At 41.9% G+C, this 21,781-nt stretch overlaps 1 protein-coding gene across 3 annotated transcripts in view; it reads right to left on the bottom strand.

The window, feature by feature from the left end:
* Positions 1-12,957, bottom strand: part of RNF103 (ring finger protein 103) — a 127,466-nt gene extending 114,509 nt beyond the window's left edge. For 2 of the 3 annotated variants that reach the window (XM_089922847.1, XM_022556036.3), the window contains exons 1-3: positions 12,638-12,957; positions 9,857-9,996; positions 1,014-1,129 (exon numbers count right to left, since the gene is read on the bottom strand). In XM_089922847.1, coding sequence (XP_089778973.1) covers positions 1,014-1,129; positions 9,857-9,996; positions 12,638-12,863 — 482 coding nt within the window. In that variant the 5' untranslated portion in view covers positions 12,864-12,957. The remainder of the gene's footprint in view (positions 1-1,013; positions 1,130-9,856; positions 9,997-12,637) is intronic. The other variant, XM_022556039.3, reaches the window with a different exon arrangement.
* Between the last annotated feature and the right edge of the window lie 8,824 nt (positions 12,958-21,781).

The following is a 21,781-nucleotide window of genomic DNA, read 5'->3' as shown; positions in this document are numbered from 1 at the left end:
ATTTATATTTGGCTGTGTTGGGTCTTTGCACGCGGGCTTCCTCTAGTTGCATTGAGCTGGGGCTACTCATTGTGGTGTGCGGGCTTCTCACTGCAGTGGCTTCTCTTGTTGTGGAGCACGGGCTCTAGGCGCACGGGCTTCCGTAGTTGTGGCACGCGGGCTCAGTAGTTGTGGCGCACGGGCTTAGTTGCTCCGTGGCATGTGGGATCTTCCTGAACCAGGGCTTGAACCTGTGTCCCCTGCACTGGCAGGCGGAATCTTAAACCACTGTGCCACCAGGGAAGTCCAACTAATCTTTTATTAAATATTTGCTGAATGGATAATTAAATGAACAAATGAATTCAAGTCATAACTTGGAGGAACTAGAAATTGAAATAAAACGCATTTCAAAGAAGAAACAATGGAATAATGAAACAAGAAATAATGTGACAGACTAAATACTGGAGATGATGACAAAAAGAAAAACAAAAATGCCTGCAAAGATTTTTGTCTGAGAAAATGGAAAAAAAAAATAGTAAAGGACAGAAAAAGAAAAGGCAGAAAGGGCACATGGTTTACTAAAAAAAAAGACGAATATGAATTTGAATACCAGGTTTAGGGAACAGAGTCTATCTGGGGTACTCGTATGGCAAATGGAAACGAGTGTCAAAATGCAAACGAGAGGTCCGAATCATGAAAGGAGATTTAGATCAGCACAAAGGTGTCACCTAAAGCCATCAGTGTACTGAAGTCTCTTTGGGAAGTAAAATTGAAACAAAAAAGACCGAAGACATACTCTAAAGAGTCACCCCCATTAGAAACAACATAGAAGAACCAGACAGAAAGAGAGCTCAGAGAGAAAGTAAGTAACTGCCAGTTATCAGAAACTATTCATCAGATACCTGTGTAGCTAACAACATGCTAAACACGCTAATGAACTTTCAGTTTCAACAGGCTTCTAATACCACTGTCTTTATCACATTAAAAAAATTCTGGTCAGAACTCAAATTCTAAGAATTGCCCAATCAACTTACCTGGGGTCACTGGAACAGTTAAACGTGCCTGTACGTATTCCAAATCTTGACACCTTTTTCACCATTTTCTCCCAGTGGATTTTACCCACCAAAGGACTTCTGTCATTTGCTATAACCTATTCCCCCCAAAAGAAAAACAGATACTTTAATCACCTGAAATGGAGTCAAACCCACCATTTACATCTATAACTTTACTTTTTTTGAAAAACATATTCTGTTCCTAGGTCTTGTTTACTATGTCATCATATTATCACTGCAATTCTTGTAAAAGGAGCAACTGTCCAACTGGAAAAGATTTAAAACACTGAATACAGTACATTAAACTCTCACACTCTGTGGTAGTTATGCAGAAGGGGAGTCAAAACCATATTAAAAAGCTAGCCACATTCTCCTCCATGTGGCTTATCCTCTAGAATTAACTTACACAGGAAGAAAATGGCCCTTGGAGTCATTTCTCTGCTCTAAAAAGAAAATTTTAAATAACCCAAATAAAGCTTACTAAAAATTACCACATGTCGGTTCAACGAGTTCAAATTTCACTTTTTTAAAAGTGTAATTATGGAGCCAAGAGTCAAACACATGTTTTCTATTAAACTATGCTTGACTAAAACAATATACTACTACTATGGCATTTTTCTTAACAATCACGAAAGGTTCTAACATATTAAAAAATTACCATTAATAAATTCTACATTCTTGAACTTCTAACTTCAAATTTGCAAATAGCTTTCAAACAGTTAGGATTGGGGGAAGAAAAAAAATTTTTTTTAATGTAGATTAACCTTCAAAATATGCAATGACTTTTCTCAGACTTTCTAATTGTTAATACCTTTTCCCTTTATTCCTTATCTTCCTGATTTTAATGAATAGAGATACCAGTAAAAAACAAACAAAAAGTATATATTAAAAACAAAAATAACTAAATGGGAAATTAAAGAAAATCCAAAAGTGTCCTATGTCTTCATGAACCCATCTGTTTATTTTAAGCCCAGGGTATACAGGCCAAGTTTATTTTCATGAATGCTATATTACTGATACTATTTAACTCAAAATTACAGCACAATACTCTGGGGGCCTCTAAACTCTCTAGAAGGAAGGGCCATTTTCACGTCCACAAAGCCTCCAGGAAGTGAAATCCCAGGTGAGTGTGTGTAATGAGTGCCTGGGAGAGGCAAGAGTTGGTGCAAATACCTCATCTCTGGTCTCTCTGCTGGGAAGTCTAACAAATTTCAAGGGCCGCAGGAGGAGAGAAAGTGCATGGTGGTGACAAGTGACTTAAAGTTCACTTTATGTGCCAACAGATTACTGTCCAATAACCTTTGCCATATATCATTGATACTATCATCCTCATACCTACAGAGACACACACAGGTATGTAACACTTTGTAACATAACTTTGAGGCTTAATAAATACATACACAAACATACAATTTAGGGCACTGAACAAATGGTTCTGATAGTACTTTTAAGTGAAAATAAATGGCCTTAATGAGGGAGGCACATGTTATTAAAATGCTCAGGCGGTTGAGGTAACCAGGAGGAGAGCAATTTGAGGCCATGGTCTTAGCAGGTGAAAGTGCTTTCTGAGGAGGGTCACACAGGTTACATTACCCAGTAAGTTCCTAGCTTCCACATTTTTCCATTGTCTAAAAGTACTTTATAAATTTTATCTGAAGAATAAGGGAGATGAAGCAAGGCAGGCTTTTCTCTTCTCTTCTGTTTTTCTTTTCCTGCCACGGAAGAGTCAATATGGTAGTTCTTTCTTCCATCAAGTAACCAAAGAAATCTTGAACTTATTTTTCAGATTACTCAGAAGGATTAAGAAATCTCTGTAAAATCATATCGCTATACTCCCTGGTCTTTGCCCTGTTTTTTAAAATAACTCCCCTTTCACTCCTATTTCCTGATCAAGGCTGCAAATAACCCAAACACTTCAGGTCTGTATTCATAATGACACTGTGTCAAGGGGGTAATCAAGCGGTTGCTTTAATCAATATAGGATTTGGCCCTCAGTCTAGGGGCATCTTTCAGTGAAGATCCTGATCACTGCACAGTCATCCAATGCTAAGAAAGGAAGTAGGAATGAGGGGGTTGTTCCAGGCACCCCTGGTTATAGGACAGACAACAAAAGTGTGTGAAGAGAGGTGGTGAATATCTCTGAGGCAGGTACATGACAATGTTTAACCCCAGGGCCTTATTTATTCAGCAAGCTATTCCAACATCTGCTTTGAAGAGTTTAATGATTCCTGACTAAGAGAACCACACAAAAATGAAAAATCCCTTAGGCAGTGCATGAAAGCATCTTATTTGACTCTTTAGTTATATTTACGCAATTAGAAATTGCTTTATCCAATGTCCTATATAGTTATATTATTCAACTGAAGGTTTAGCATAAATTAAATTTCGTGGAGGCCAAATTAAACAACCACTAAAAATGTTTTAACAAAATAACTCATCTGGCTTGTCACATGGCACAACAAAATACTCTAAGCCTATTACTACTGTGTCACATCAGTAACAGCTTCCAAGCTATAGCTCACATCCAAAAGCATGCACAGTGATTCTGAATGGCATTCACTCTGGTGGTGAAACGGGAAACATATTCCCCTGCAGTTCACGAAGGATGTTGCATTCTCTGTGGGGAATATTCTCAGAGACTAGAAAAAACTAGATGAAAGTACAGCCTGAGTTCCAAGTCTCAAGTCTGGAACGGACCTGGCAACATAGGCTAGCAGTGAAGCAATCTTTCCATCCCCCTTCCCAGGGTATCTGCCTCTCTAACCAGCAACCCTACACTTGCTCACCATTGTTTTCCCTGCAGCTAGCATGGTGCCTAAGTCAGGTGGGCACTTATTAAATATTTATGTTGAATTAAACTATTTCAGCTTTTTATGGTTTAGTAACTCATTCTCTTACTTCTGATTATATAGGTTCTCTAAAGGCTCCAAGTTTCTGATTTCTGTTATAATGCAAGTCCCTTCCCCAGCAACCTGTCGTCTGGGATGCTTTCCGACAAACATTAGCGTAACTGGTACCTGGCTATGCAACTGCACATCAGTGTTCTTGACCCCAGTCACACACAAAGACTTCCAGTTCAGTGTATTTAAAAATACACTTTTTTCAGAAAAAAAAACGACTAGGTTTTTCCTAGTACTAATTTTCCTGGTTTCTACTTTATCGTCTAATAGCTCTTTAGGATCTCTCAAGATGGTAGCACCATCACGGACCATCTAACTTAGCTGGAAAAGGTAATCTAGGCTAAGAGTTTTTACTGGCCCACACATTTTAGTAAACCAAGCTGTGAGCTGTCTTACGGCACAGACTGTAGGTTATTCGTCTTTTTTGCCCTTATCACAGGTTCAGCTGGCACACATTAGATTTCAATAAATATTTGTTGGATGGTTGGATGAATGGATGAAACCAGTGGTTTGCTGGTAAATGTTTAACAACTAGCTGTCTAGAAGAAAACAGAAGCTCTGATTTCTATCATTTACTTATTTCCTTGGTGTAAATACTCCCACATGGCTGATTTCAAGTTACCAACGTGACATCTCTAACTGTGGAGTTGGAAAGGGATGTTAACAATCGCCCTTCATGAAGCAGTTTGAGCTGGCTCCAGCACAGCACTGGAAGGAACTGAGTTGGACAGTGTGAGATGCTAAGTTGCCATATTTTCTGATGTCAGTCTTGTGTAGTCCAGTTAAACTTACAAAGAAAAACTGGGCCTCAGGTTATTGCTTACTCCCTTCCACATGTGTTACACTGGTATAAGAAAAAACCCACACACTTTCGCCTATTTTTTAGAGGTGGGTTTTATTACTAATCAGAACATCTGTCATTTCCCTTTTAATATTGTTAATCCCCATACAGCAACATGGAGGCTAAATTAAATAACATAACTCCATATAAAAGGAGTGTAGAGCTAAAATATTTTTCTGCATCTCTCAATATTTCATTAGAACAGCGAGTTTCTACTTTCAAAATCATAGACCACAGGGACTTCCCCAGAGGTCCAGTGGTTAAGACTCTGCGATTCCACTGCAGGGGGCATGGGTTCGATCCCCAGTCGGGGAACTAAGATCCTGCATGCTGCACGGCATGGCCAAAAAAAAAAAAAATCATAGACCAACCTAAATATATATATGCAAATTGTATAAAATCATTAAAAGTGAAGATGAGTAATTGACAAAAACAAAATTCAACAGCATTTAATTATTTCTTTGGTAGCCTCACTAGCTTTCTTTGAGTAAACACAAATAAAAGCTCTTCACCAATACAAAATAAAGGATAAGATGGCTTGCCAAGTATTTCACCTTTAGCATAGTGTCAAGAGAGGAATAAATAACTTAGAACCTCCCTGAACAAAACTACTGTCTAGGAGTAAAAAATAAACAAGTTTTAAAACAGCTAGTAACTCTTTTCAGCCAAACAGGAACCGTATTAACATAATACTTCAGTAAATATTGACCTAAAGCTTTACTTTAAATCATATGATGCTTTTCACTGCTACCTCAATTCCACTGATGTTAAATTCCTTATAATGTGACAAAGCCAGCAGAGAACAGATAGCACAGTCCCTCTTTGAACTTCTTTGAACAAAAGTCAAAATGTAGAAATAGAAATGTTAAGATAAGGATAAATCCATAAAATCCACAATGTACACTAACTTTTCCGTTTCAAAAGCCTATCTACTGGGACTTCCCTGGTGGCACAGTGGAATCCACCTGCCAATGCAGGGGACACAGGTTCGATTCCTGGTCCGGGAAGATCTCACATGCCGTGGAGCAACTAAACCCATGCACCATAACTACCGAGCCTGCGATCTAAGGCCTGTGTGCCGCAACTACTGAGCCCGCGTGCTGCAACCACTGAAGCCCTCGCGCCTAGAGCCCACGCTCCGCAACAAGAGAAGCCACCACAATGAGAAGCCCACGCACCGCAGCGAAGAGTAGCCCCTGCTCACCACAATTAGAGAAAGCCCGCGTGCAGCAACAAAGACCCAACACAGCCAAAAAAAAAAAAAAAAAACAATAAAAGGCCTGACCAAGAATCTTTTGAAAGAAAAGTAACTTCTATTTGTGAGGCTAAAAAGATTGGTAGGCAGCAGAATCAAAGAATCCACAAAACTGGAAATAAAGAGCTAATGAAAGATATGAGGTCAGGTTAGGAACAAAGCAGGAAAACTTAGAATGTTAGAAAGAAGTGACAGAAAAAAGATGACTTGGTTCTTTCATGGATTACACAGTGTATTGTTGCTAAAGATGTCCCATATGTGTTGCTGCCTTAGAAACTAAAATTAGTTCTTTCCACCTCATATTACAGAGAATACAGGAGAGACATGAAAAAGCCTCACATGAAAAGAAGTGCGCTAACGCTCTGCTTTAATGTAAGGATAATTCATGAGCAGTAATACATCTTAAAAGAGGAGAAAGATATGAAGACCATTAACATGTATTATTCAGAAAATAAACTCATGAGTTACTGAGAAGATAGAAATCATAAGCGATATAGGATGAATTAATTAACTTATAGAAATTCATGTTTCCTTTTGTAGTGTCACTCCACATGCAGTGTCACCAAAAAAGATAATCAACCTGGATTATCTTTTATTATTACCAACCCATTCCAGAAAAATAATGAACTGACCAAGTGATGGAATAGCTAAGTCATATACCCATTTATTAAAGTCACATTTTCCCCAAATCAGTAAATCTAGACATCCTTTCAATGACATATAAAGTCTAAAGTGCTAATTATCAGTTATATGCTACCTGAGAGTTAGGTATTCATCTGAGTGTATAATTCATCTGAGTAAGAAAATGATATTGGAAACCTGGGAGAAAAAGAGGAAAGAACTTTGATGCGCTTAAATATTCTTATCCAGGATACCTAAAATAAATGCAATATGAAGAAGATTGAATTGTTTGGGATCTATGCATCCTCACAGATTAAAAAAAACGACAATGATAGAGCAAATTGAAATGAGTCAGCTTCTTTTAAAACAAATAGAAAAGAATGATAATTCAAACTGTTAAAAACTGAATTCTTGGGCTTCCCTGGTGGCACAGTGGTTGAGAATCTGCCTGCTAACGCAGGGGACACGGGTTCGAGCCCTGGTCTGGGAGGATCCCACATGCCGCGGAGCAACTGGGCCCGTGGGCCACAATTACTGAGCCTGCGCATCTGGAGCCTGTGCTCCGCAACAAGAGAGGCCGTGACAGTGAGAGGCCCGCGCACCACGATGAAGAGTGGCCCCCGCTTGCCACAACTAGAGAAAGCCCTTGCACAGAAACGAAGACCCACACAGCAAAAATAAATAAAATAAATTAATAAACTCCTACCCCCAACATCTAAAAAAAAAAAACTGAATTCTTGAATGTTATCCTTCACAAGAGATGAGATAAATATAATCTGAGCTGAAAGAATGACAAGCAACTGAGAGTATTTCTCTTCTGTTTTGAGAAGATATTTTCAATTAAAAGACAAAACAACATGGCCCTCTCTTAGGAGCTTAAACCAAAGTGTCTGTGCTGATTAGCTTAGCTAGCGAGTTCAGAGTGCTGAAGGCACTGTGACTGAGGTTTCGATCTCAATCTTCTCAGTTGCCCTACCAGAGACTGTTCTTCCAACCCAAGCCAGCCATTTGACAGATGTAAGCCACTGGCCCGAGGGAACACAAGCCAGACAGTGGTGATCACTGCAAATCTTGAAGGTCACTGGAAAAATTGTGTCTTACTGCACCATTCACTATTGATGCCTATGAAGTCTAAAAAAACATTTTCAGAGAAAAATAATTCCGTGATTAGAATTTATAATGTTTACATTCACTACCATTCGTTACTTGTTCTTCACTTCATTCAAGTATCACCTTATCAGGGAATTCTTTGCCACTCTCTTGTCTCCTTACCCTGCTTATTTTTCTTCTTAGCACTTTCCACTAACTAATGTTATATTAAATATTTATTTAGTTAGTGCCTCCCTCTCCCAACTGGAATGTGAGCTGCCTGAAAGAGCAAGGACTTAGCCTGTTGTATGCTCCTGGTATATCTCCAGAGCCTGGTGTACAATTAACTGCTGAATAAACTGTATGAATTTTGTAACATCTTAAGGGGGTTTAATCCATGCTTACCTTTAATATGACATAGAAAAATAGCAGATCATTTATAAGCCAAGACTATAATGCTAATTAGTGAAGCAGAATGTGTTCGTAGTCTATAGGCAGCACTCTATATACCAAAAGAATTTCCAGACTTTTGACATAGGTTTTTCCAACTTTGGAAGGTGTTCAGCATCTTTACCATTCATCTCTATGGGACCGTTCAATGTGTGGACAAACATGAGATATAGGACACATGGCAGGGGACTGGCTATTCAGTTCAGTCTCAGGAATAAAATTGAAGTTACCAAAACCATTAAGTCTTCTTCGATCAAACTATCAGAAATAAATATCTGGGAAAAGAAATAGAATAACTATTTATAAATTAAGGCTTTAAAGATGCTACAGTTTATTTTTTCAATACCAATAATTTAACACACAAACTAGAATTTGATGGATAATGTATAGACAATACCCATACCCTCCTCCCAGTTTCTCTGTTTGCTAGACTTAAAAAATGCCGAATTAGATTATCTGGAGGGTAAAAGGTCAAACACAATAAGAAGGTGGCAAGTAAAGGAAAGGTCATGGATATCCAATGCAATCACCTGAAGAATTCCCAAACTTCAACCCGTTAGCCCAGTGGACTATAGTACTATTCTATCTTCTTTAGGTGTATATGTATTTATTTGAGGCCATGTGCTACAGGAAATCTATCTATCCACAATCACATTGCAAATCAGTGACAGGACCAGATCTGCAAATAAGGCATCTGGACTGAATAGCTTTTTCTACCCTATTTTGCGGTCATCGTTCTCAGGAAGAAACATGAAGCAGCAATTATTTTGTTTTTTATGCCCTGAATCAAACTTTGCCAACCCCAATGTGAAATAACAAGAACACTGGACAAGAAATGAGGGGGTCTGGGATTTGATTCTGGTTCAATAATCATAATTTTAGCTGAATTCATGTTGTTAATTTACTTAATATGTTACTTTAAGTGAACTTATATTTTAAAAAATTTAAATAACTTCAGACTTTCCCTAAGCAATATTTATGAAATTCCATGTTCAATATAATATTGATTTTTCTAATTTACATAAAAATACACAAATGATAATGTGTGTCCACTCATTTACCATGAGTGGCACATAAACCACACTTTGGGAAGCATAAAAGATGATTTTTAAGGCCCTTTACAGCTCTAAAATTCTAATATGCTAATTAAATCTCACAGTTTTGATAGCATAAGAGCCAGGGTTTAAAATTATAATCTCATCAATTTCATGAGCAAAGTAATAAGTTCCCCCACCATTCCCCACAATAGTTCTTCCTCTATAGGCGCAAAGTTGGCTATAGGTCTTTCTTTAGAAACAAAAATGATGAATTAAAAACTGAATTAAAAACTGGAGTTAACAAAAGCTGAAAGAAACAGTACAAACCACTAAATAAAAGGAATATATATATGTTTCTTACTTTATAATGCAGATCCAACAACTAAAATGGATTTGCTTCTGCTGATTCTTAACAAAACAGTCAACCCTCTTTCCCCGACACTTCCCTTCCCCCACTCTTTAATTAATTTTCATTTTTGTTGGTCTGCAAAACCTCTTTAAGGGGACAGTGGAGCCTCCCTATGAGAAGTGAGTTATGTCTAAGAAACATGACACAAGCACACAGAAGTGTCACCAGCTGGTGACTACTATATTGGTAAAAATAATTTCACTTCTATCACTGTTTCTAATACCTGAACCAGCCAGATGCCATCTTTTGTGTCTTCTACAAGCTCATAGAAGTGCATTTCACCACTGAAATTGGTACTAGAAACAGATTCAGATGCTTCTTCTTCTTTGAGTGCAGAATAAAGCTCACCTTCCATCAGGTCACCTGAAGAAAAGAAAAAATAACACTAATAAGATTGCAAAAATCTCATGTTCCCAGCTTCAATGATAAATTCTATTTTATACTGTTAAAAACTTATGTCACTGTACTTTCACTGCACTCTACAGAAGAGTAGAACCTGAATACACCTATTTAAGATTCATACGTTTAGTAAATATGTAAGAAGAACCTTCTATGTGTCAGGCAAAAGTGAACAAAACAGATAAAAATCCATCTCCTGATGGAGTTTATATTCTAGAGGCATCATCACATAATTTATTAGGAAATTACTGAATTTATGCCAGCCCCAAAAACCACCACAATATTATTCAGCTTTTGTCCAGGCATCAAATAATTTTTAAACAGTATGATTTATATACTTTTTTTTTTTTTTTGCGGTATGCGGGCCTCTCACTGTTGTGGCCCCTACCGCTGCGGAGCACAGGCTCCGGACGTGCAGGCTCAGCGGCCATGGCTCACAGGCCCAGCCACTCCGCGGCACGTGGGATCCTCCCGGACCGGGGCACGAGCCAGTGTCCCCTGCATCGGCAGGCGGACTCTCAACCACTGCCCCACCAGGGAAGCCCAATATATACTTCTGACTGACAAGAATTAGAAATGGGTTTACAAAATTTGCTATCACCACCTGCGTAACATAGCAACAGGGCTTATATGACTTGGAGGTTAGATACAAAAGATTACCTAGAAGAACAAATTCCATATTCATACACAAATTTACAGTGTAAATTTACACTTTGTATCATCAAATAAAAAGTAAAGAAAAACACGTCAAATTATTTTAACTTTTGTCTTAAATGTTAACAATGCAAAAACAAGCACTGTATCATGACAGCAGCAAAACCATCCACAACCAATATTTAAATTATAAAGTTAAATTGCTATACCAAGACCACTCTGCTATAAAATGTGTGATCTGAGTCATATTTTTGTGAGCTGTGTGTATTCTTTAAATATTATGTGCACTCCTTGTACACTCAAAGTTACAAGTATTTTTAGGCCCAGAGGAAGGCAACACTAAATAAAAGTCCCAAGAAAAAAAATGTGGTATCAAATTACTTTACCATGAAAAATGATTTGGCTGGGGCAGTTAAGGTACTTTTCACTTCTAAACCTAGAAAGTTCATTTATTAGAGATCTTCTACTTTACTTTATTCCCCCTACCCTACATGCCAGCCATGGTAGTAATAAAAGTCACCATAAACCAGTCAGTAAACAAGAGGCACAATTTTATGCAAATAACACACAATTTTATGTTTTCTCTAAAGAAAAATGCATCACTTTTACAGAGAGTGTTCCCTCCTCTATCCCAGTAGTGACCTTAACCTTAATCTGCAAATACCTGAGTGCTCAAGTCCTCTGGAGTTAGGACTCTTGTCTATCATACTACATGGCTATAAGATACTAAATAAGGAAAAAAAATTGTCTTGTAAAAGACACAGCTGACAGATATACTTGAAACAACAAAAAAAGACAACTATCAGTTTCAATTGCTTCCTACAGCAACCCAGAATGCCCTTCTCAAATTACGTACGTTCCCCTTCCAGGAAGTGTATCTAAACCAAGATATATTTTGTCCAGGGGTGAAAAAAATTAAGCCCATTTCTCACCCAATCCTACCCCAAAACCAACAGTTATTGAAAATGCATTCTTGAAGATGTTAAATATCTCTTAGCTCAATTCTATCAATATGTCCCAACCCATTTAAGCCGATGCAGCCCCTGTGGCATAGAAGGGAAAAAGTAGTTTACACCCAAGATATAAGAATTAAAAAAAAAATCCTTACAGAAATATAAATAAACTCTTTCGAAACAAACAAGATAGGCATTCACAAAAAATATTCACCTCATTTTCACCAAATTTAAAGTATGAAAAGCTAATACTGTGCCCTGTACACTTTCTCTATATTTAAACTCATTATTTAAAATTTAAATCCTAGAAAAATTTTTTACTATTTAATTTTGTATCTATATGGCATGATGGATGTCCACTAAACTTCCTGTGATAACCATTTCATGATGTATGTAAATCAAATCATCATGCTGTACACCTTAAACTTGTACAGTGCTGCAAGTCAACGATATCAATAAATCTGGAAGAAAAAATAAAATAAAAAACAAAATAAAATTTAAATCCTAGGCCTAAATGCCTCTTTGATATTAAGTATTCCAATGATGTTTTTCCCCTCCGGGTAACTTGTTATTACTATGGTGACAAATGCTGCTATCTACAGAGAACGTTTTGGGGTTTTTCTTGTATACTTATGAATTTCAACTGACAAATAATGCTTTCCAATTTGTTTGTAACTGGTTGACATTTCCGAAATTTGAGAAAAACACTCAATTTAGTAAACAACACTAAGAAGCTGCACTTTAAACTGTTATTTTAAAATAACCTTAGGAAGACACACCAACACCCCTACAAATAATTCCAGCCCAGGCCCCTTCCAAAAACTGGGATTTACTGTTTTTTTGGTAGAAAACCTGGACAAAGGAAACCCGGGCAGCTCTGGAAGTAGTCTGCTTAACCCTTCCAGGTACCGCCTCATTCTGGGGGACCACCAGGTACGAGGAAGTAAGGGTCGTCCCCTCCTCCGAGTGGAGGGGCCCCTCGGGGAGCCGATACTCGCCTGACTTTTCCACCAGTTCCCGGACATCCTTCTTCTCGGGCAACCCCGAGTACCCCAGCCCCCGGCACTCCAGAATGGTCTTCAGCTTCTTGAAGCTCAGCGCCACCGGATCCACCAGCTGGGTGGCAAAGATGCCAGTTTCGTACCACACAATGGCCTCAAAAAACCTGGCCAGGACGAACAGGACCAGAAAATAGAGGAGCAAGAAAAAAAGCTTCAGCCACATCTTCCCCTGCGTCTTCGCTCTTTTCAGAGAGCTCAGAACACGGAGGAGAGGAGGGGAGACTGGGGGAGTGTGGGCGAGGGCACCAGCCTGGCGTGGGGTACGGCGCCCGCCGCCGTCACTGCGGGGCCATCCCCGGCGGGAGGCAGGTGGACTGTGCGGGGGTGAGGAACAGACCAGCGGGGGCAGAGGCGCAGAGCCTCGCGCGGGGCCTTCCAGTCAAGAGGCGAGAAAAATAAAGGGGGAAAAAATTTAAAAGTCCACCCATTAAACCCCGAAAGGAGAGAGGCGCGGGGAGACCCCGCGGGTAAGAACAAGATGAGGGCCGATTCCGCCGGCGGGGGGCACTGGGATGTGGCGGGGTCGGCCTTCTAGCACCGTAATCTCAACGGGGGAGGGGGGAGGCCAAAAAAATCATTCAGATTCACAAAGGAAGAGGGGGCCGGGCTGCAGGCTGGGGCCAGAGGGGCGGCGGTCCCAGGAGGCTGTTGGAGTCGGCCGGGCTGAGGCCGGGCTCCCGCGGCGGCAGTCAGGAGGGTGCGGTGCTCGGCGGGGCCAGGCCCGGGGCCCAGCGCGGGAGGACCGGCCGCTGCAGCGCCGCGCCCGGCGCCCAGGCCCCAGGCCCCGCCGGCCGCGAAGGCTCCACGAGAAGCGCGGCGGGGAACGGCGGCGGCGGCGAGTGCAGGTTCGCTCAGGCCGGCGGGCGGCGCCTTTCAGGCTGGCGGGCACCGCGGCCCGGCCCAGGAGGGGGCGTCGCAGTCTCTGCAGAAGGAAATGGGGCGCGCGAGGCGACGGTCCCGGAGAAAAAACGCAAAAACAGGCCCGAGACGTCTCCCCGGGGCGGCTCTCCGGCTGCCTCCTGGTCACGCAGCGCTCGCCCCGCTCGGATGGGCGGCGCGGGTTCCGGCCGCCGTCCCCGACGCCCCCTCCCCCGCGAGAGGCCGCTGCCGTCGCCTCGAGACTAGAGGATCCTCGGCGGCCACGGCCCAAACCGAGACATAACAACTGACGTCGGCTGCGGGGCGGGGCTTCGGGCGGGGCCACAAGGGGAGTGCCCGCCGGGCGACGGTGGGGAGGAGAGGGTACGGGGAAGGAGCGGGGCGCCCAAGCCTGGGGGCGGGAGAGCGGCGCGGAGCCACAGCCTCGACGCGGTCTCTTCTGCGCTCCCGAAGTTGCCTCTCCAGCGTCTCCTCCTCTCTCTTTCCTTTTGCCCTGTAGATGTTTAGTAAGTGATTTTGTCTGAGGGTTGCAGTTAGGACTGTATCGCTTTGTGTGTTTTTTGGTAAAAATGGGGCAGTTAATCATCCTCTTAAAATAAGTAAAAATAAGAGTACGTGTATGCCAGGTCCCGGTTAACTGGGAAAATTTTGGCGCAGTTGGTTTGAGATGGTAGAAGGCGAAACCCAGAAAACAATGATTTTCCATCTCTAGGTGAGAATGTAGTAGTTTGCGCATTTCTGTGTTGAAGGAGATTTGGTCAAAGGGGGAGGCAGAACTAGGCTCACCCGTCCCTGCCCGTTACAAAGGCCTCACCACACCCCCTCCTCACCCGTCGCAGTTTCAGTCTCAGGGGCGTTATAAGCCAGGCATCGAAATGCCGAGTTCCCAGGGCAAAGGTTGTTGAGTGTGGATATGTCCCAGTGCAAATTTTCCCTGCGTTTTCTTTCATCACCCTCGCTGAGTGGGGCACCTCCAGCAAGAGGAACTTACATAAATTGAGTAACGTGGGTGAGCACGCAGTACGCGGTTCTGTATTTATTTAACCCCGGTAGAGCATACTCTTCCTGTCGATCTCTGTGCCAATCTTGAGGGAGAAGGGGATTGCATACATAAAATAAACAAGTCTGGCTTCTACCAGACCCCTTGATGAGGAAGAAGACCCAGAAATTACAAGAGAAACGTTAGCCATTGTGCAAAGCTGTCAAATGTCCTGAACTAGGGGTGAAAGTTGTAGCAAGAATATGGGTGTGATCCTCACGCTTGGAACAAATGAGGAATGGAAAGCAAAGAATGGACCGTGAGAATGTAGCCTCAGAGTGGTACCCTTTTAGAATAAAGCAAACAAAGGCATTTCAGTGTCCAGCTAGTGGAGGATTATTTAGCAGGGATGGGCCCAGGGACGACGGAGAAAGAATCAGAGGAGGAGGTGTAGGAATGTACAACCGGCTCTTGGCCTCTGCGTGTGTGTCTTAACTAGCGTCAATGTGGCTTTGTTTCCAGGGCTGGCAGATCAACGTGCGAGGCTGTATTAAACATTCTAAAACGCTTGGTTCTGAAATTTCAGAATCCTTGGGCATGTCACAGTGATGCTGTTACTGGGTGATATTGCTGTTCAAACCTTGACATATAAAGTGATGTCCTTCACCTCAAAGAAATGTACTCACTGGAGAGGAAAGACTGCAAGAGGGGCAGGTGGGGAAAATTGGGGTGGCTGAGGATGGAACCAGCCAGGCCAGAGTTTCAAATTGGAAAAATATTAGATTATAGAAGGGACTGGAAAGGAGTTACTAAAGAACACTTCGGACATTTCTTGTTTGTCTTAACTGCCTCCCATCCTCAACACCCTGGATTTGTTCCTCAAGGTTAAAACCCTTAGGAAAGATTACAGCACTGATAAAAGAACACGCAGGGTTGGTGGGAAATAGGGATATGGACATTTACATCCTCTATTGATGGGAATGTACAACCTTTCAGGAGAGCAATTTACAGCACGAGTTAGAAGGCCCCCTGAAATATATGCTCTTTGGCACAGTGATCTCACTTCAGGGAACTTATCCTGAGGAAAGGATAGAATGTGTGCACAAAGATGCATGTGCAGAGTTTTGTTATTATTGTAAAGTTAATAATAGAAAAAGAGAGAAAAAAAGGGAAAACCCAGGTGAACTATTAGGCAGCTACTAAAAAGAAAGATAACTGTATGCATCTTTATGTGATGGGATTTAGATGATTTAATTGTATTCTCTTGTGCTTTATCTCTATTCTTTTTCTGAAGTAATCATACATTATTTTTGTAATTTAAAATTGTGTTTTAAAACATAAAACAGGGACTTCCCTGGTGGTCCAGTGGGTAAGACTCCGTGCTCCCAATGCAGGGGGCCCAGGTTTGATCTCTGGTCGGGGAACTAGATCCCGCATGCATGCCACAACTAAGAGTCAGCATGCTGCAACTAAAGATCCCACGTGCAGCAGCTAAGACCCAGTACAGCCAAAATAAATACATAAGTAAATAAATATTAAAAAACAAACAAACAAAAAAACCCCACTAGAACTGCTTCCCTCGTCTTGAGGTTTAGCAGCAGGGACTCATCCTCCAGGACTCTAAGGGAGGTGTGGGCTGTCCTCCCATGAGGATGATTTCAGTTTCCACTATGCCTAACTGGGCAGATTAATTAGAATTTCTGTTCCAAGACCAGGATGACAAAAGGATGTTTGAAATATTTATCGTTTTTCATAATCTGTTTTTCTAACAGCTAGGCTGCTAATCTGGGTTCAGAATCTCAGATTCTGTTCATTTGTGGGATGATTTAAATGCCTTATCATTTGATATTGTGGCAAGAGCATGGGACCCATAATTGGAGGGGCTGGTCCAGTGTAGACTAGTATCTACTAGCTGTGTCACCTTGTTAAGAAGTCACAAGACCGCTGTGAACCTCATTTTTATCACCTATAAAATGCGAAAGGCTGCTTACCTCATGAAGCTGTTGTAAAGATTAAATGAGGTAGTGAATGTAAAAAGTGCTTTGAAACAAATATACTGCTTGTATTTAATTTAAAATAAAGAATTAATTTTAGAGGAAAAGAAAGTCAATGCCTTTGGTTGAGCTGGATGAAACAAGGTTATTTAACTTAGGGTCCAAAGAGCCCTCCCTTCTTATTTTTATTAAAGTATTTACCCACATCAAGTAACACTCCAAGGCTTCAAAATTGGGACAATTTTGAGAGTGGAAGGGGCAACGGTAACAAAATTATGCCAGACAATCTAGGATAAATTGGGACTGTCCCAGACAAACCCTACTCATAAAAAACAGATCCTCTGCTTGTCCCTACCCACTCTGATTCCCATTCCTCAGAGGCAACTGCCTTCAATTCTATTAAGCATTTTTCTCGTGTCTACTTCTGTATTTCTTAATAATAGGTTTTTACTGCTCTTCTTGATTTTTCCATTTTATACATTATCTATTGATTTCTTACCATGGAAGATGAGGAATGATCTCTTTGATACCCTTCATTCACACACCATTTCTCGCCCCTCATTCCCAACGTGATTATATTACATATTCACTTTTATATTAATGTGTCCATATAAATCTTGTTCATGACTGAACCACATCATTTATATTTCCTTTCTTGTGCAATTGTTCATTTATCCTGGAGTTAATAATTAACTCAAATTTTGGTTTGTTCTATTTTCTAGGGCGCTGTCCACTTATTCATTCCCAAACTCTCTGTCTGAACTATCAAATTACTCAAATGGCTAATCTATCAATTCCATGTTTTATTGGAAATAAACCTGTCCTTGGTCCTCCTGCTCTAGGCTAGACTTGTTACCCTGCAGACCAATTACATAGCTATTGTGATAGCTATGTAGTCATTCCAGGACTACCCTTCACTTCCCTTCCATGTTGGATCCTGTTTTTTTGTTTTTTGTTTTTTTTTTTGCGGTACGCGGGCCTCTCCCGTTGCGGAGCACAGGCTCCGGACGCGCAGGCTCAGCGGCCATGGCTCACGGGCCCAGCCGCTCCGCGGCATGTGGGATCTTCCCCGACCAGGGCACGAACCCGTGTCCCCTGCATCGGCAGGCGGACTCTCAACCACTGCGCCACCAGGGAAGCCCGATTCTGTTTTTTTGATCCTGGTTACTTTGTTATTTCACTCCCTTGTTTGCATGGAACACAACTACAGTGATTTAGTAAGAAAATGAACTTTGGAGACCTTACACACCTAAAAATTCCCTTATTCTACTCTTATTCTTTTTTTTTTCCCCAAACTTAAAAGACTTGGAAGACTATTACCAAAACCTCCTTAATACCCTTCACCAATTCACCAGTTGTTAACATTTTTGCTGTACTTGCTTCATCATGTCTTTATTTTGAATATGTATATATATTTTTTCTTAAACCACTTAGGAGTTAGTTGCAGTTACTCTTCCTATTTGAATGATAGTCTGGCCAAGTAGAGACTTCTAAATTGGAAATCATTTCCCCTCAGAATTTTGAAGGCATTGAACCACTGTCTTATGGCTTCTGTTGTGACTGGACCATTCTCTCAGTAATTTGACTCTTCTTTTCATCCTTGGTGTTCTGAACTTTTATGATGATGTGTTTTAGTGCAGGTCTCCTTTCCTTCATTGTGTTCAGTGCTCAGTTTCAATATGGCAACTCGTGACCTTCAGTTGGGAAACTTTTCAATAATTTCTTCTGTCCATTTTCTCGCTTTTGTGGATCTCCTACTAGTGAGATATTGAAACTCCTAAATCAATCCCATAATTTTTTCTCTTCTTTCTCCAATTTTCCTCTCTTTGCTTTTTGTTCTACTTTTCCAGAGATTTCTTCAAATTTATCTTTCACCCCTTCTAGTGAATTCTTAACTTTGTCTATCATTTTTTTAATTTTCAAAGGCTCTTTCTTGTCACAGGGATGTGCCTTTTCTGTAGCACCCTGTGCTTTTTGTTTTGTGTGTGCAATACATTCTCGTATCTCTCTGAAGATAGTGGCTTCCCCCCTAAGGTTTCTTTTGCTCTTTGGATCACGGTTCATTTTCTATTTGTTTGTTTTGGACTTCATCTTTCACGTTAGAAGCTCACCTTAACTACTTGGTAATTCTTGACTCTCTCCTTGTTCGTAAGTTCATAAATGTGAGGAACTAAAAAGCTCATTGGAAGTTCTCTGAGAGTGGCTGGGGCTCACTTAGGGTGAATAAAGATCAGGGCTCGGCCATTTCACTAGAAGGATGTGTAAGTCTTTTTTCTTGGGCTGTTTGTTTTTGTCAGAGAGGAATCCTGCCTGGAACGTACAGGTTTCACTGTCAGCATCAAGGGACCGGGTGGGAGGAGGCTGGGGAATATCAAGTCTCAGCCATTAGGCTTCAACTTAATACTACAGTTTTCCATGACGTTCCTCACCTCCCTCACATAGCTATGTCCACATTTTCAAGTCCAGAGCCTCTTTGTTCACTTCAGAAGGTAAATGTCACATCTTCCTCTGGGCTGGGAGAGGGGAAAGTGCCTGGTTGCACCAGGTTCAACTATATCTTATGAAACTTTTAGCAAATCCTCTAGTTTTCAGCCCCGCCCAACACCCTGGGCTTCCAAAGTGCTGTGTTTCCAATTTCTGGACTTTTCCTGGGTTCTCTGGCACCAGCTGTTTAATATGGCAGAGGTGGCGCCACAGATCCACCACACCACTGCCTCTTTCCAGGAGTCTAGGCAGACCAGCTTGTAGTCTTTCTTGCAGGTAGATTGGGTAAGTGACTGAATTCTGGCTAGTGGGAGTCAAGAGGAAGTGATGTGCACCCCTTCTAGACCTGGCCCTCATAAACAGCCTTGAGCCCTCTCTAGATTGGGTGGCCAGGGAGAGGGGTGGGCCCAGAGAACAGCCTGAGACCTTTACCTTGGGGCCCTTGGGATTTGTTCTTCTCTTCTGCCTCTCTTTTTTGCCCATAGAGCTCTCTGCCTCCAAGACACAATCAATTCCACAAGCCAGAGGAACAAAAGTGGGGCTGGCAGGGACCTCAGAATGGTAGACAGGGAGCATGGGAAAACGAATCCCAACATTTGCTACTTTGCCTGCTGGTGGGGGGGCAAGGAGAGTGGCCGATAAAGACAAAGGAAATAACCCCATTTTCCTCACTTTGTTCTCTAACTCCATTATCGAGAACACATTTTGGTAAAAAAAAAAGGTAAAAATGGCTAGAAATGGTTAAAAAAAAAGGCTAGAAATCTAAGTGCTATGGGTAGATTGAGTAGATAGATTGGGTGTTTATCATCGTATGTCTGGTTGATATACCCAGCTAAGCACAGATTTGAGGCAGGTAAGGGGGCAATTTTAAGTCTATCCCCTGTGCGTAAATGTATTTGAGATTTCTTATTTCAGGGACATAAATGTTCACTTCATGAGTAACTAATAATAAAAAGGATGATATGGGTAGAGCAGCTCACCCTCCAGCAATTTCTCCTGGGATCACTTTGCCAGATACACACTGTTGTGTGGTGATGCCAGGCAGTGCCTACATCCACCCCCTGAAACCTACTGTCCCCCTGGCTTCTCCCCTCTCTTCCCATAGATCCTCTGCCCTTTCTGGACCCTCTCCTCCCATACTTCCCATCCCTGCACAAGCCCCCTACCTAAGGAATCTTCTAAACAATTAAACAAATTTAACTTAAAATTTATAGGATCTATTTCTTTATTACCAGACTAATAGGTTTGCATTTTGAAAGCTTACTATTGGACAGTGTACAATGATGTATTTATAGCTGATCTGAATATGGCATTTATGATCATTAAAAGAGAACAGTTGGGACCTCCCTGGTGGCACAGTGGTTAAGAATCCATCTCCAATGCAGGGGAGACAGGTTCGAGCCCTGGTCCAGAAGATCCCACGTGCCGTGGAGCAAATAAGCCCGTGCGCCACAGCTACTGAGCCTGTGCTCTAGAGCCCGCGAGCCACAACTACTGAGCCCATGTGCCACAACTACTGAAGCCCACATGCCTAGAGCCCATGCTCCGCAACAAGAGAAGCCACTGCAATGAGAAGCCTGTGCGCCACAACGAAGAGTAGCCTCCGCTTGCCACAACTAGAGAAAGTCCGTGTGCAGCAACAAAGACCCAACGCAGCCAAAAATAAATTAATTAATTAATTTTAAAAAAATGAGAGAGAGAGAAGAGTTAAGATCAAGCCCTAGGCATGGAGCTACCTAATTACATTTTAATTTTTTTCCTGTGAGAAAATCAGACTTGCCTGAGTGCCTTCTCCAGGAACATTCCCTGCTGTGATTGTGAGAACTGCCCGTCCAGTCCTTTCTCTGTGGAGAGGACCCTGTTGACTGACTATGACCACAGCGTTGGTACCGCGTTGTGTTTTCCAGTGCCCTAGGCCATTATCTGCAGGAATAAGCAACGTCCCGAAGCGATATTCAGAGACCTGTTTGGCACTCAAGCCGGAATCTTCAAAAGGAGGAACCTCGGGCTTCCCTGGTGGCGCAGTGGTTGAGAGTCCGTCTGCCGATGCAGGGGACGCGGGTTCGTGCCCCGGTCCGGGAAGATCCCACATGCCGTGGAGCGGCTGGGCCCGTGAGCCATGGCCGCTGAGCCTGCGCGTCCGGAGCCTGTGCTCCGCAACGGGAGAGGCCACAGCAGTGAGAGGCCCGCGTACCGCAAAAAAAAAAAAAAAAAAAAAAGGAGGAACCTCTTTTCACCAGAGACATACCTACAGAACATGGATTTCAAGAAAGCTGAGAGGAATGCACCCTGGCAGGGCAGCTCTGCTTTGCATGTTGCTGTCCATTTAATACACAGCCCTTCTCCCCTGGCAAGCCAGCGGCCAGCAGTCACTGGTGCCCTCATCTTCTAACACGAGGAACAGCAAGCAGGAGGACTCTGTACAAACACTTTGACGACAAAGGTAAATAAGTGTGGAATAAGCAAATAATAAGTCACCTTTCCTCCTGGAGTAAACTGTTCCCTTCTCTGATCACCTGAAGCTACAATGACACGTGGTCAGACCATGGGACAGCTGGCATTGCTGCAGAGTTTTCCCACCCAGGACAAAATGAAAATGCAAGCCCTTTGTTCAAAAAGCAGGAAAAAAAGTGCCATGAGGGGTACTATATAAAGCTTTTCCTTTCTTTCCCCCTCGCTCTCTTGACCTATTACAGTGGTTTTTAATTTGCAATTTAATGTAACTCTCCCTTGGGCAGGGGACAT

Source organism: Delphinapterus leucas, chromosome 13 (assembly GCF_059928025.1).
Source record: "Delphinapterus leucas isolate spDelLeu-1000000601 "Yukka" chromosome 13, BTC_Dleu_Yukka2, whole genome shotgun sequence".
Taxonomy (NCBI): domain Eukaryota; kingdom Metazoa; phylum Chordata; class Mammalia; order Artiodactyla; family Monodontidae; genus Delphinapterus; species Delphinapterus leucas.
The sequence above is the reverse complement of the archived record's forward strand: the minus strand, read 5'-3'. Positions and strand labels throughout refer to the sequence as shown.